This window comes from Xiphophorus maculatus, chromosome 11 (genome assembly GCF_002775205.1).
Source record: "Xiphophorus maculatus strain JP 163 A chromosome 11, X_maculatus-5.0-male, whole genome shotgun sequence".
Lineage (NCBI taxonomy): Eukaryota > Metazoa > Chordata > Actinopteri > Cyprinodontiformes > Poeciliidae > Xiphophorus > Xiphophorus maculatus.
In genome coordinates, this window is record NC_036453.1 from 18968981 (window position 1) to 18985043 (window position 16063).

The following is a 16063-nucleotide window of genomic DNA, read 5'->3' on the forward strand; positions in this document are numbered from 1 at the left end:
TCTTCCTTATCTTTGAGAAACACTGAGTTCCTCGCTGGATTATTTTTGCTGTACACCATCCTGATCCTGTTTTGGGGCTTGGTTTTAAATAGCCTTGTGATCTGGTGCTTACAACTACTAGCTCATTCCTTTGTCAGTTTTTAAAATTCGTAATGCCATTTTAAAATGTATATGATAAATGTCATACTAAACCAATGCTTACCATGACATTTGGTGCACACATATCAAGATTCTCAGTCATGAATCCCAATTCAATGAACAGAACGCAACTGGATTACTTCACCTGTTTCTTGAAGATGTTTAATGTTTATAAAAGATAGGTTTTTAGTTCTGATTTTGGATGGGGGTAATATTTTAACAAAGTTAAGCACAAAATTACTAATACCTTTTGCAGATTTTGCATATCTTTTGGATATAAACACATATTCAACCATTCATTAATTTAATTATGTCATTTTTCAATGAAATTACTGTAAAACATATTTGTTTAGTAATATTCCTCTAACAATCTAAATATTTTGCCTGTCTCATTTTTATTAGAATCAAACTTCTTGGGTGAGTGAAAATAGTTTCACATCTAAATCTGTCAGTAGTAGAAAATATTTGGGTTTAACTCTACATGTCTAAATAATTTAAGGACCTCAATACGATATACTCCACATGCTCCACAGGGTGTGATATTTGCAGTACAGTGCAATGAAGAGTGTTGACATGTCTGTTTGGATAAAACCAAAAACATACACAACACAGAACAGAGCAGCCAGCCTCTCAGTTGTTTATCTACATTTCTAGAACAAGAGACAATCTCTTGAGAACTCTAAAGTGCTCATTTAAGCGAAAGAAGATCTGTTTTTGGAAGAGCAGTGTAAAAAGTACAAAAATAGAAAACACTAAACAGCAAGACAAAGAGGAGAAGGTTCCAGCAGTTTCGAACTCTAGCCTTCGATGGCCGGTGTCCTGAAAACCTTTAGGTGCATCTTTAATTCAGGAGGACGACTGGAATTTGAAACACCTGGTCTGTGGAGGCGAGTTGATTCAGACTCACCTCCCCAGATTAATGTGATGGAGGTGGGATGAACATCATAGTTAGAAACCTAGAACTATCAGCTTATAATGAGAACTGAAGAAGCCTTCTGGATAAGAGGTGAAACATCTTAGAACCAAAATAAAAGTCCAGTTTCCTCCTATTTTAGCACTTTGGAAATACAGTACACATGAAGCACTATCAACATTACTTGGAAAAAAGGGCGTTCTGTCCAAGTCCTATATCTGGTTTACTTTTACCTACCTTTTGACCCTTCCCAGCAGCTGTGGGAAATATAACATTTTAGCTTTAAAAGGAACCGCAGTGATTAATGGCAACGCTCCAGAGCTATCACTGCTCTGTTTAATATCCTCTATATTCATCTATTCTACTCCCCAAAGTCCCAAGACAAGCAAACAAGAAAGCAGTTTGGGAGACATGCACCTCAAAGAAACCTCAGACAGCATAGAAGTTGATTTAGTAGAAGGAGAAAAAAAATACAATATGGTTATTTAACATGATTTACTTAATACATTTTATAACAAACACATTGCTGAACACATTACAGGAAATATGGACGTTCTTAGTAATGGAAAGGTCTGGTTTGTGAAAGAAATTGTTTTGGTGCTAAAAGTGTTTTGTGAATGTCACATGTTTGAGCAATGACCAGGCCTACCCTCTGCAAAACAAAGGTTTCTTTCTACACCATAGGAAGAGGACATGACATCATCCTGCTCATACAAAGCCTCAATATCCCACTCTTTCTTTGGGCTGGTAAATTAAAAAGAAAAAAAAAAGACATAGTATTGTAAGTGAATAATAGGGTTCACTTGTGTCTTTATTTTTAGTTTTTGAGTACATGTCTGATGGGTTCCATATGTAATGCTTTGACTTTTATATTTGTAACTCATCTGGTGCTCAGCTTAGTGAGGAAATGATGCAAAGAGAGGAAAAAAAATCAAGACATAAATGAATAATTACTGCATAAATCTTGCTGTGCATGTACGTCTCAATAAATTATAATTAGATTATGCACGTTTGAAAGATGAAACACACCAAAAATATCCTTTAAACAGGTATTAAACATCCTTTTCTCTTAGCTGTTTCCGAATTACATTTTTTATTGGTATAATGTAATATTAAAATCCCAAATGTTTTTTTACGTATAAGTGGAAAATCATCATAATTAAAGATAAAGACTTGGGGGGGGGGGAAAAACTGTCTAAAATAAAAATGCATAAATATTCACCCTCTTCAAGTTAGTATTTAATACTAACTTTGGCAGTCAGTCTGTGTGGATAGATATCAGCTAAAAAAGCAAAAAAAGTGATAAAAATTAATTTGTAAAAGCAATGAAAGAGTAAAACATTAAAGGGGAGAGTTCTATCTATCTATCTATCTATCTATCTATCTATCTATCTATCTATCTATCTATCTATCTATCTATCTATCTATCTATCTATCTATCTATCTATCTATCTATCTATCTATCTATCTATCTATCTATCTATCTATCTATCTATCTATCTATCTATCTATCTATAGCTCTAACTACATTTCTTTTATGTACATGTTTATTTAGTTTCATGCTCCCTGAACTTCAGACAAATTAATAGATAACTCCTTTTGCCACATGTAGTACTTTCCAACTTTTCATCTAAGTTCTCTTGTTCAGGCCATGTTTCCTGACAATGTGCCAGCTGCAAAGCCTTGTTAAAGTCTTAAAGCATTCTTCAGTAACCACAAATTAATTTGCAGATCAACTTATGCAGGTATTTGTTTTAATGCAAAATACAGGAGGATTTGCATTTCATTACAGCAATGTCACTGATGTATTTTTAAGTATATTTCACAAACACATAATATTCTGTGGCCATCATTTTGCACTACACACTAGACAATGCATTATTTTATTCATAGGTGGCAAAATAAATTTGCACAGGTCTAATATCAGCAGGTGCCAAAACACACCAGCAGATTCAATTTTAGACCCATGCTGTCAGAAGCACAGACGGATGTTAATTTCCTCTTCAAATGATAATAGTACATTTATTTTCATGGGCACATTGTGCTGCTCATGGCCACTTTTTCAATTCTGATGGAATAATGAAGGAAGAGTCATTTTAGTGTCATTGCTGAAGGTTACAGAAAACTAACAATGTTTTAAGCCTACAGTATGACACATGTTCACATCAAATACTGACTACAGATTTAAAGACAATTAAGTAAAATAAAGTTTTTTTCAGTGTTTTACACTGGCTTGTATAGTTATCAGTTAAAAAACGACACGATGAAATTATTTTCATTGATATTGAAAAAAACTAAACGATCAACTACAGTATGTATCCAAATCCTAGTTTTCTAAATTATCACAAAAAAACACATATTACTTATTGTGAGGACTTTGATATATTGTGAAAATTCTTAGTAGCAAACATCATCTATTTTAATACAGCAATAAAAGGCCTATGTCAAATACTTTCTAAGAGGATGTGTTTCAATGGAACCCGATGATCACATTCATACACTGCCCCCTGCTGGTGGAACCGCGTCTATTACAGTACACTGTCTTCAACAAGCTCAAATACTATCTAGTAAACTGTTGTAATTAAGAAAGTTAGTTTTGTAACGAGGGATATTTCAACCTATACATATCTAATGATACATCAGGAGCACAATTTGAAAAATAATTAAATGTTACCCCTAACAAATGCAAATTTCTAACAAGAATGCATCCAATATATGCTAGAGACACTGAGGGATGTATTAGTACTGTCAGTAAATCTCCGTAACAAATGCACCTATGTACATGTCTCTCATTTACTATGTGATAATTCAAGCCTGTGTCACCTGGAGTGTGAATGGCGCAAATAAAGTAACTTTGCAATCATTGCTTTTGATGCAACAGTTCTGTGAAAATGCATTTGCCTCCTAACTGATTTTTTTGAGGGATTTTCCTTTTTTGTCACAAACGTTTTTTAAATTATTACATCAATTTTAATATCGGAGATAAACAAAATAAATACAAAGTGTAATTTCTAAATGATGATTTTATTTAGTAAGAAAGAAAACTATCCAAACTGACTTGATATCAATAATCAGTTTGAAAAAGTATGAATATGAATATGAAAAAGTAAACACCTCTTTATTAAATATTAAATAAGGGGTGAACTGTACAAACCAGTTTTAGAACTCTTTAATATAGTATCAACAACAAAAAACATCAGTAGAATCAATTAGAGAAACTATTTTTATTATAAGCTTGTAAAAACCTAAAGATACAAAAACAAAAAGGCTCAACAAAACAATCTCACTTTTGACACATCCACCCAAAAAAGCTTTGAAAATAAAATTGGTCAAGTGACATTCTTCAAGAGTTCAAATAGCATTATTTTAAACTTTAAAATGTCAGCAAAGTTGTTTTAAAAGTAAATGCTTTTCTTTACCGGTCTACACATTCATTCTACCACCCAAAAAATAATGTCATTCATTAAGGAGAGATAAAAAAAAACACATTAAATGTTTAAAATATGTTGTACTAGTACTACAGTATACTGCCAATTAATGAGGTGTGCAAAATTGTTTCTCATACATAAATGCTTCCTTAATGAGAAGCAACCTTTGGCGATTCTGACACATGACTCTGACACAAAAACATACAAGGAGTGAATTGTCAAGGTGACAGTGCTAGCATGGGCACACTTTTCAGTTTCGAAAAAAGAATTTGAAAGCACCCCATGTTCTAAAATGATATAAAAATAATAATAAAAAAAATCCTTCAAATAATTTGATATATGTCAGAAACATGCTACAATAGAAGCAAATATGCTGATTTTCCTTCAGCAATTTTCTATAATGTTGATTTTCTTTAAAAGTTAAAAGTGGTATACAATCCATCACCTATTAGTTAGTCCCACATGAAACAAAGCATATAAGGCTTTAAAATAACAAAGAAAATAATAGTTTTACAAAGAAAATTATTTTGGCTCATTAAACTTGCTTCTTATAGAAACTTCCTATGATTGTAATTATCACTTAAGTTACTAAAGCAGATTTATTTTACTAATGCAAGAGAAGTATAAATATAACTGAAAATGACTTTGGAGTGATAAAACTTACAATGTCATTGTAACCCTAAATTATACCATAAGTATGAGACAAAATTTCAAAGTAAAAAACATCAGTGTCAGTATGAGACTACCTTAAAAAAGGAACAAATCTACCACTTAAAACCATCATACCAGGTATAACTGCATTTCTGACTTCATACTAACCACAGTATATTGATATTACTGTATTTGTAGCATATGTTTGTTTTCTCCATCTTGGAAGAAGAGGTTTTGTTTGTCATTTGCTGTCAGACTGATACAAATCTGAATCCTTCATGTGTAACCAAGGTGATCATAGTTAGATCTTCATCAGTTGGATGGGCTCTGAACAACCTAATGGGTTTCCTCAGACCTGTACTATTTCCAATAAAACTAAATAGTGATTCATCAGCAATATAAACTGATTCTGCTGGAGATATGATGTGATCAGTCTGGAATTGAAAAGCTTTCAAACACAGGGCCTTGCAAATGTATTGATACTGTTAGAAAACGTCTGTCCACAGAAGGTTCCAGAACATCCTGTAGTAAAGGTCATTGGTCAGTTCTTTGTGTGACTATGTGAAAAAGCCCAACCTCCTTCCTTGTAAACATAATAAAAGGCAGTGGAGACAAAAGACGGAGTTGATCACAGACAGTGTTTTGACGGCGGTTCTCCGCGTTTGGTTCTGCTCCCCTCTTCTGCAGAAAAGTAATTTGTGTCTCTGGTTGATTCTTTGCAGGTTAGGACCTAAATAAACCTAACAGATACCCTTATAGTAATATAAACTATTGTGTTATAATAAAATGTATTTTATTGGGATTTTATGTGGGACAAAATCAGAGTACAGCATTATTAAAAAGTGAAAGGAAAATATGCATGCTTTTATATACTATCTTAAAGTATCATAAGAGTATGCCATGCGTATAGATTCTGCACCTTTAAATCTAGTGCAACCAAATATCTTTACAAGTCTCCTAATTAAAACTAGTCTCTGATTAATTATCAGTTTTTATTCAGCTGTTCTGTGAAAGACACAGAGGTTTGCTAAAGAACATCAGTGAACAAACAGCAGCATGAAGACCAGGGCTAAAGCTCTGGATACTTTTAAATCATGATGAGGTTATAAAAAAACGACCACGCGTTGGACATCTCACAAAGCACTGTCTAACACACTTGGATCAAGTTGATGGGTCATTAGCAAAGCTTCTGCAGACTGTGATTTATGTAGGACATTGGCCCTTGAGGACTGGAGTTGGACTGGTCACACCGTTCCTATACTGAAAACTGCTTGAAGGCATATCATGTTCTAGGAATGCCTTTCTTCAACACAGCGTTGATAGGAAGGTGGGAGGAGCTAAATACATGGCAAGTGAAAGGAAAATGTATTAAGAAGCTACAAAAGGCTTGAGTCTGGGATGGAGAATTTGCTTCCAGCAGAAGAACGACCCAATAAATATGCAGCTATAAACACATTTGGGTTGCTAATTGAGAATCTGTGGCAATACTTGATAACTGATGTTCACAAACTCTCTCCATCCAACCTGAGTGAACTGCAACTATTTTACATTAAAAAAATTACATTTTCTGTAGAGCAGAGACAGGAAATCTTTAAGCTCCAATCTCAGCAAAAGTGTTGTTTGACCAAGAAATTATGCAGGGAACATAAATGTTATTACACAATTTGCAAAATAGTTTGCCAATCATTCCACTTCTGAATAATGCATGATTTTGTGTTGTTCCATCACAAAAAAATCCTCCCAAAAATCTCTCAACTTTGTGCTTATCACTTGAGAAAATTAAAAAAAAAAGATTCAAAGGTATTCTTACCTTTGCTTATCACTGCGAACGATCCGCTTACATTTGAGGTACTTCATGTGCAAAAGATTAATAGTATAAATTCCTCCTTCTTAAGACATTGTTAGGCAATGTTTACCTCTGCTGGCCTCACTATGTAATCTCTCTCTCTAAGAAAACCTGCATCCTGGAACCTGTTCAGTATCACATTACAAGATCAACAGATTATGACTTTGTTAAGCCATACAACAACCAATCATTGCTTGTCAAATGCCAAAACAAGGACCTGGTCAGTATGAGGTGGTGGAGAGACAGGCAAAAAATAAGGCATGAGTGTGAATTAATCAGCGTCTGACAGGTAACAATGGTATAGAAAACATATTAAAAAACTACTGGAATGACAGCTGAAGTTAACAATTCAGTGATTGAAGATTACATTCCTAACAACATAAAGAAATAAAACATGGATATGCAAAATTGTGCTAAATATCTGGAATATCATCTCACCAAAGAGAATTTAGTTTGTCAGTTATCTAATAACCTTTCAGCACACAGTGGTCTCGACCTCATAGAAAATAATGGGTGTCAAACTCAAGGCCCGGGGGCCAAATCTGGCCCGCCACATCTGTTTATGTGGCTCTCATGTCTCTATAAGGCGACATAAATACAGCTTCAAGATACTGGTTGTGTGCTTAATATTATTTTACCAGTCAAACCAAATTAGTTTTTAGTGCCAAAGTACATCAATGTGAAGAATTGTTGAATATGAATTAATTTTAACAAGTACTGACATTACCCTACATCCAGTGGGCTTGTCAGCAACTGACCTATTGGCGGTCGCAATGTGCCTTGGCATCATGTCAAGCCACATTATTTAAACTGTTTTGTTAATAGGTAGTTCTATTAATAAATTCTGCCACATCCGGCCCTTTGAGGAAATTCAGGATCTTGATGTGGCCCGAACTGGAAATGATATCAGAATAAGGACTTGTTTTCTTTCAGAGTCCTCAGCTCTGAGGCTGACCAATGTTAACTGTGATATTCACATAGAGAGGATACCTCCCGACCGATAAAGTGTCATATACGCAGCTGTTGAGTCCATCAACTCTCCACATCTTTGTCGTTTGTCTTAATAACCTCATCCTAGAAAAGAAGAAATTACTGAAATTATAATCAAGATAAATATATTTCGATTGACTGAAAAGACTGGATATTTTCTGTGAACACAAAACAACATAAATAAAAAAAAATCATATATCCACTCACCTGTTTTTGTTAACCTGATTTCCAGAGTCTCGTTTGTGAAACACCATGGTATAGCGCGCTACGTTAGCAGGGGGACGTACAATTTTCATTTTTTGCTGTTCAACTCTGTAAAGCAGAGCCAGATGAGTCAAATAAGTCATTGTAGTGGATTACATCTGCTTCAAATGTGACAGCATACAGATAATCCTTCTTACTCTAATATAATATTCCTCACCTCACTCTAAGGTCATCATCTTCTCCACCCCATCCCCAGTAGTTGTTTGAGAAACCATTTACTTGAAAAAACTGGTCTTTGGTCATGGCAGTGACTCCACCAAAGTAGCCTTTGTAACGGAGTCTGGGGAGAAAATAGGCAGCCTTCTTGATAATAACAGACTTTAAGTTTTCACCAGAGAAGCATGTCACCAGTTAATATCAGTTTTTATAATAAAGGGAGCAGAGTGAAGAATATTCACGAGGCCCAGCCTTGAAAGACCTTCATTTATATACGTACTTGTATCCGGTGACATTGCGGCCGACTACCAGGTGTCTGGGCTGCTGGTCACAGATGTATAAATTGTGATCATTCTCGGGAACCAGGTCCACATCGTGGAAGATGAAGCATTCCCAGCTAAAGTCTTTTATTGCCTCCAAATATCCAACATTAAGTAACTTGGCTCTGTTAAAAGTTGCATCACCGGCCTTGAATGAAAGAAAGCAAAATGAAAACCCTAAATTTGACATGAGCTTCAAGGTATTATTTAGAATGCACAGTCATATTGCTGCACGCCTCTTTAATTTTGTTATATTACAGTTAGATAAGACTGACAAGGAAACAAATGAAATCCTTTTAGCTAAATATCCAGGATTATAGTAAAACCTACAGTGACTTTATTAAGAGAAGCCAAACACAGGAAACAGAAAGCATACAAAGTGAATTTGGAGAAGATTTAAGTTTTCTGGCTTGATTTGAAGAAATTAAAATCCAACTTAAAAACATCATTATAAACAGAAATAAAGAAAATTGTCTGGAAAAAATGTATTTATTTAGATCCTGTCCACCTTTCTTAAATGAAAAAAAATTCATTTAGGTAATGAAATTTGAACTAAAACAGAATTTCAGCACTTTTCCATTTTCTCAACATGTTTCCATACACACACATATTCATCAAGAGTATTATCATGTTTTCCAGTTTCCTTCGTCGACAGAATGTAATTTTATCTTTGACTGTGAAAAAGCCCCATTTATTTTCAGATTGCCTCTGGCGTATCACATTAACATATCTGCTTAGAGATAATTTGCATTTGGCAGGTGAGGTTGACCTAGTTCGCTTCACTGTTCCCTAACAAAGTATCATATCAGCACCGCATGAGAAGCGCATAGCATGTTTTTTGCATGTTTTATTTGTAAGTTATTGCCAGGGTTCCTAGATATTTTTCCATGTAAAAACAGTACACTTAAGAAAGACAGAAAGAACGAAATAACAAAAGAAAGGAAGAAAGGACACAAAGAAGGAAGAAAGGGAACAAGGAGAGAATGAAATAAAACACAGGTGGACTTGAGACACATCACAAAAGGAGCAGAACATAAGCAGCTGAGGACATGATTTCAACACCCCTGCAGTAAAGGAATGGAAGGAAGAAAACAAAGGAAGGAGGAGTGAAATGAAATGTGTAAAACACAAGTAAAGAAATGAAACAGGACACAAGGAAGTAAAGGAATGTAGAGCACCGACAGAAGAGAGGTAGCACAAAGAAAACTGAAAGGAGGAAAGAAAGAAAGCAGGGATACAACATTCAAACAATAACGTGAAATTTTTTTCTTCACACCAATTAAGATCTAGATTGCCAGGAATGTTGATATAGGGGAGGACAATCTTAAAAAGCACATTAAATGATGAGCCAAGTACAATCATATTAAATAATGTTTAATGATGCCTACTAATTTGATTAAACCTGTGTTGTCATAAAAATGTCTAACTGGTGTAGATGGTAGTCACCTTTACCAACTGCAAATGTAACTGAGGGGGTGATGTTTTGCAATGTAGACATCATTATTGCATCATTCCAATTTCCTTTGGTTCACAACAAAACCTCAACTCAAATACAAGGAGAACGGGTAAGCGATACCAACAGTAAGCACAAACTGGTTTTACCTGCATGACATGCAGAAATGTACCTGATGGATGACATAGATGGCGTAGTGTAGCTGCTGCCGCTGCAGAAAGGAGTGCAGGTGGTGCAGGAGGTAGAGGAGGTGTCTCTCCCGGTTACGATGTGGAATGAGGATGGCTACGCTGTGCCTTGCTTTACAGTCTGACGGCTCATACTCTCCTTTAGTCACTACTTTGTTTTCCTTTTCTACATCCTTGAGGTTCAGTGAAGATTCAAAGGTCAGCTTCGAAGCTCCCACTGGAGAAACAATGTTGAGAGAAATTTAGGCAGGCATTCAACTCTGCAGTGAACTTCTGTCAGTTTCTCCATAACTGAAACTTACAGCAATGAAGCATAAGTAAGTTTTTATATTTACAGTCATGTTTAGAATATGCATTCTGATGAGTCGTTTGTGAGAATAAAATTAACCTTTGAAAACAAAGCTTTAAGCAAATATTAAACCTAACTTATATGTGATGTAGTAGTACTCTAATCTTAAATGTTGTGTTTTCCTTAGTCCATTAGTTCTAATTAACAGACATAAAGACTTGAACACATTGGTCTGTCTATGATTGATTGATATATGTTTCATATAGTGAATTAAGTTACTAAAAGAAAGAATAAAATAATTGTATAGTAATTTCAAATTTAAAAGTGCAAAAAAAAAAAAAAAATTCCTCTATATATTCTGCATTCTAATGGACACTGGGACATTCTAGGTCAAAATAAGTTGGTAATTAATCATTCACCTTGAATAAAATCCTGCTCCACCTGAAGAAAAACTGCCCTAAAGTATTTTGCTTGTTTCAATGATGAGTCATTTTTAAACAACCCGCACCTTTTGGTACGTTTGATTCAAACCGATGTAGCACATTCTTTTTTGGGAGTGTTAATCTAGGCCTGGACACTGTGAAAATGCGTCTGTCTCTACTTGTTGAGACATATGGGAAATGTATTAGATTGCTCTCAAATTTATTGGGCAGAAATCCCTCCCTGACCAGTTTCTGTTCTGCTCGGAGATTTGTATAACCTTTCCCTGATGTATGTCTTTAACACTTCACAACTTTGCTATAAACTATGGGCACATTATCAAACTCTTCATAGCATCAGTGGATTTGATTTAAAGTTTATCAAATAAATCACAATTTATGGCTTTCGCGCCAGCCCTGTTTAGTCCATTTTAGTCTAACTCTAATTTGTTTGCATAGAAAGTCAGGTTAATTTGGAGAGATGTGAATGCGGACTCTGGTCTGCCTAAAAACCAGAATCCTTGGTTCAGTTGAAGGGAACTCTGATGTGACTCAAATGCATGTCAATAGCAAGTGAACTGAAGACCGCACCAAAAGCAGGAAGCGGACTTAGCTTAGGACATTCTGGGTAAATACGATCAAAACAAACACATGAGTCTAGGGTTAGAGGGTGAAATGGCCTTTTGCCCAGGACAAAAGAGAAATTCTACAACTACTAAAATCTAACACCACTACATTATTGTTTACATTTCATGAATAAAGAAGGTCAGATGTTTTTGTGTTGTTTCTTTCAGTGGTTCTTGGTGCAGTGACACCACAGGTAAGGGGGTAAACAGGTTGTTCAAAGGGTTTGGTTTGTTTGACACCAGGCAGTGTGAAAGAAAACTACTCCTGCTGGAAATGTAACAAATGTTGAATTGTGGATCCCCAATTGAACCAAGTCATCCGGATAAGGTTTGAAAACACCCTACCATGGTCAAGAAAATCAAAATGAATCATTACGACTGCATAAAACACCTGGCATTTTAACATGAATATGAGAACTATGTTATTTGCTTTCTATATAAATACCAACCAAGATGAATGACACAAATCTATTTAGTCAAATGAAGGATGTAGAAAAATAGTAATTCCCATTTGAAATATCACTTTGAAATATACTTACCTAGCAATGGAGACTTCTCTGGACACTCATCTTTTTCTGCTGAAATATTTGTGTGACTGGCTTCTGCGATCCTTGAGTTAAGTTCATCCCTCAGTTTGTCTTCTTCTGTTTGTGTTGTAGCAAAGTTATCATCAATGGTCCTGTTAGTGTCCCCAGTAAAACTGGCCTTCCAAGCCAGGACTGACAACAAGAGACCAATCAGAACAGCATATTTGCACTTTCGCGAAACCTTTTTGATGGCTGTACAAACAATCATGATTTTGCTGATGTGACCACAGCAGCAGCGAATGTAGATGCTGCTATGTGTAGTTTAGGAGATTTCCATACAGGGCATTACTGAAGAAATACAGTTGGTCACTGAATCAGTGGTAAGTCATCCCATTCTCATGAAACATCGTCCTTGACTATAAAGTCAGCAAATTGCAGGAATAATCACTTTCGCTCAGATGGCTTTAAGAATAAAAGTTTATTAAAAAAATATCTGTCCCCAGATCTGAAGGCAACCACAGGAACTCTTTTATAACTGTGAAGAGATCAAAGGAAGAAAACAGATTACCAAATATGGATAATTTACATCAGGATAAAGTACAAACATGCAAAATATCTGCTAAAAATATTTTAGTTGTCTTCTTTTCCAAAAGTAACAAATTGCATTTCCAAACAAAGTAGTTATTTGATAGATTACAGATTCCTTATGTCTTTGGGGGTGGGGAGTGTTTCAGAACATCAACAAATTCAAATTTCAGACAAACATAACTTGACTAAATACAAAATATTGTTTTCTAAAGATTATTTAAAAGTATCCAAGCTGCAACAACTGCCACCAAGCACTTGTGATAACTGGCACTAAGTTTTAGTTTAATTCAGCCACATTGAAACGTTTTTCAAGCATAAATGGCCACTTAAGGTAAGTGCAGACTTTAATTAGGCCAATCCAAAACTGTTAGTCTTTTTAATATGTTTAAGCAGGTTTTTTTTTCTTTTTAGCTAATTAACCTTGCTTTCATTTAAATGTAATATCTATTTGTTATCTCATGGTTTGTTACATCATCTCAATTTTAGCTATGGACAATTTTAGCAACTTTTCATTAATGGATATATTTTTTATGTATTCAAGTCACTACTCTTGGCAAATATAGTCATTTGTTTTTTTTCTGTTCTTTAATACATAATACATGCTAAACATATTGTATTGTTTAGCATGTATGCTTTTAACTTTAATCTCTATGATTTTAGGTCTATGACTTTAAATTATTTGTTAATTTTTATTTTGTTTCAATTCATGTAATAATATGTGCACCACCAGTGTTACATGTTCAAGTTACATGTTTATTGTTCCACAGTTCCTCTTCACCTCAGATTGATTTATTTATCTCTTAAGTCTCCATGGTCTTATCAATAATTGTTTGTCTCTTTATTTGTTTGATCATTTTTAATGTGTGTCGCTTACTCCTTGTAAACCCTTCTACTTTCAACCTCTGTAAACCCCTTCGTGTTACATTTAGCAGTATAAAAAGGGCTTAATCTGAACAATTTGCTTTATCATGGATACCTGAGTACGAGTCATGAGCCTGTTTCTCATATTTCTAAGTGTAGGTCAAACAAGACTGCCAAGAATAGTCTATGCTTTATTAATTAACATAATAGAAGACTCATAAATGGTTAATACATATTCTTCATTTCAAAAGTCCTTATTTGTTTAACATCCAGAAATTCAAGTGCATGTTTGGATTATTTTGATGTAAAAAATATAAAAATCTTATGTATAAATGACCTATAGTCAGCTAAAAATATATAATCTCATACTCTGGTCAAAAAAATAAATAACTAAACTTGATAGATAATACATAACGGCCCTAAAACAGCAGCTGACTGTACTGATATTCATGTTAAACGAAAGTGTGCACTATATAATGACGAAACTATTTGGAAAAAATCGTGGGTCTGATGCTACTAAATCTGTAAAAACAAATATATAATCAAAGCAATTGAAGTTATCACAATTATTATTATTGACAACAGAGACATGCCAGACCAGAGATAGCTCATTATTATGAATACAAAGACCGAAGCAAGAATATTACCATTACATTCTGTCTAAATCGTTAATATTAGTGTTTAATGACAATAATAACTGAGCCAGACGAGTTCAGACGTAACAACTAAACTACAGGCTAGCAGACGAGTGCGGATGTAACCGCTACATCATCACTCAGTGCTTTATAAGTTAGCATTTCAGCGTAATAATAGTAATAAACAACAGCCAAAACCACACACGGGTTAGTATAACTAAAGGGAAAAGAGCATTTATATTTACAATTTACGATTGTTACAGGCTTAAATTGCACAGCTTACCTTAATTAAAACCAACTTTAAACGCCAGCTATGAAGAACAAATAAAAACGTGTAAAGTCAACTACAAGCGTTTCCTCTTACAGTATTTTCAAAATAAAATGTATATTTTTCTTTTCTTGGTGAACGCTGTAAATTGTATATTAGTAGTAGCCTAAGTGTTCTACTGTTTATTTTTTCATTACGGAATGTAAACAGACATTCTTTTCACATTTTAAATGTAATTTGTAACTTCTCCCACACGTTTTGATATGCAATTGGTGTCTGGAGAAAAAAAGAAACAGTCCAAAATTTACATATTTATTGTCCTGTTTCATAATTACCTACTTAAGAATATAGTGTTGATTTAATTGTTAAGCGTCATTTACAAACTGAAAGACATTTAATGTGAAGCTGAAGTCTGGTTTTGTCATGTACTTCCGGTTCACTTTTTTCCAAAATTAGACGCCATCAATGCTGTCAAAATTTAAGAGATATCAAGTGTAAAACGTTATTAACAACAATGTCCTCTACAAACGTCTGCTATTATAGATAATATCTTTCATATGCTCGTATTTATTATTATATTTTTTTATGCGAGAACTCCTGCCTGGCCTGGCAACCCTTTCTTTCTTTTCTTTGCTGTGAGGCGTTTTTTATATAATGATCGAACCAACGTTTAATCACTTGACTGTATAATCTGATTCAACACTGTTTTTCACTTTGTTTTTATCTAATCTATTTCAACTAAGCTATGGTTATGTAACATTTGTTTGACAGTTGATACATCCAAATCAATGCAATACTAGCAGCTGGTCCCAACTATTTAAAATTATTTATATTTTATACTGCAAAGAAAGAAAATCTACTAAAATTCTCAAAAATGTTTTTTTGTACTTAGAAGAGAGGCAATTCCAGATATCCCCAGTATGTGGTGCTTTTCACTTTCAAGATGATCTGATTGCTGGACTATGTCCATGCTCCCAAAACAAAAGGGTTGTTTCAGGTGGTTTTAACAGATGTTCCTCAGTCAGAAATTTGACAAATACCTTTTGGGAAACGTAAAGCAGAGGTTTTGTTTGTTGTCAATAAAAGAGCTTTTTTTTTTTTTACAAAGAGACAGCGGATTAAAGTATTACATAAAAGCGCTGAGAGGCAGCACAGCAGTTTTATAGGCTTTGTTGTCTTATTTGGTAAAACTGTGAACATTTGCACAGCCATATAACTTGTAAAATTGGCTTCCAACCTGAGCATTTAAAAGAAATTTTCTATCTTCATGTCACAATGAAATCCAAAATCTCAGACCAAGTTCCACAGGACTGGAATGTGAAATACTACCACATTTGCTTTTAGAAAGGCAATTCTTAATAAATAATTCCAGTCAACATTATGGGAGCTGGAGATTTCCAAACTCCTTTTTCTGTTTCAATCTTTGTTCATCAAATCCACACTTAGCTCTCAAAAGAAGCCACTTAAAGTTTATTATGTTTCCTTCTATACTTTCTGAACCAC

The 16063-nt window shown here is 34.4% G+C and overlaps 1 protein-coding gene across 1 annotated transcript; it reads right to left on the bottom strand.

The window, feature by feature from the left end:
* Positions 1-4133: 4133 nt before the first annotated feature.
* Positions 4134-14644, bottom strand: b4galt4 (beta-1,4-galactosyltransferase 4). Its single transcript, XM_014470201.2, has 7 exons — positions 14576-14644; positions 12221-12743; positions 10332-10564; positions 8667-8854; positions 8388-8510; positions 8174-8278; positions 4134-8050 (listed from the first exon to the last, which is right to left on the bottom strand). The coding sequence occupies exons 2-7, from the start codon at positions 12474-12476 to the stop codon at positions 7915-7917; spliced, it is 1041 nt and encodes a 346-aa protein (XP_014325687.1). The 5' UTR covers positions 12477-12743; positions 14576-14644; the 3' UTR covers positions 4134-7914.
* Positions 14645-16063: the final 1419 nt, after the last annotated feature.

Excerpts from the sequence above, each read along its gene's own strand:
- b4galt4 (XM_014470201.2), bottom strand. The coding sequence starts at position 12,476 with ATGATTGTTTGTACAGCCATCAAAAAGGTTTCGCGAAAGTGCAAATAT. Across the intron at positions 8,855-10,331 it reads CCATCTATGTCATCCATCAG|GCCGGTGATGCAACTTTTAA; the intron begins GTACATTTCTGC and ends CTTTCATTCAAG. Across the intron at positions 8,051-8,173 it reads AATCAGGTTAACAAAAACAG|GATGAGGTTATTAAGACAAA; the intron begins GTGAGTGGATAT and ends CTTCTTTTCTAG.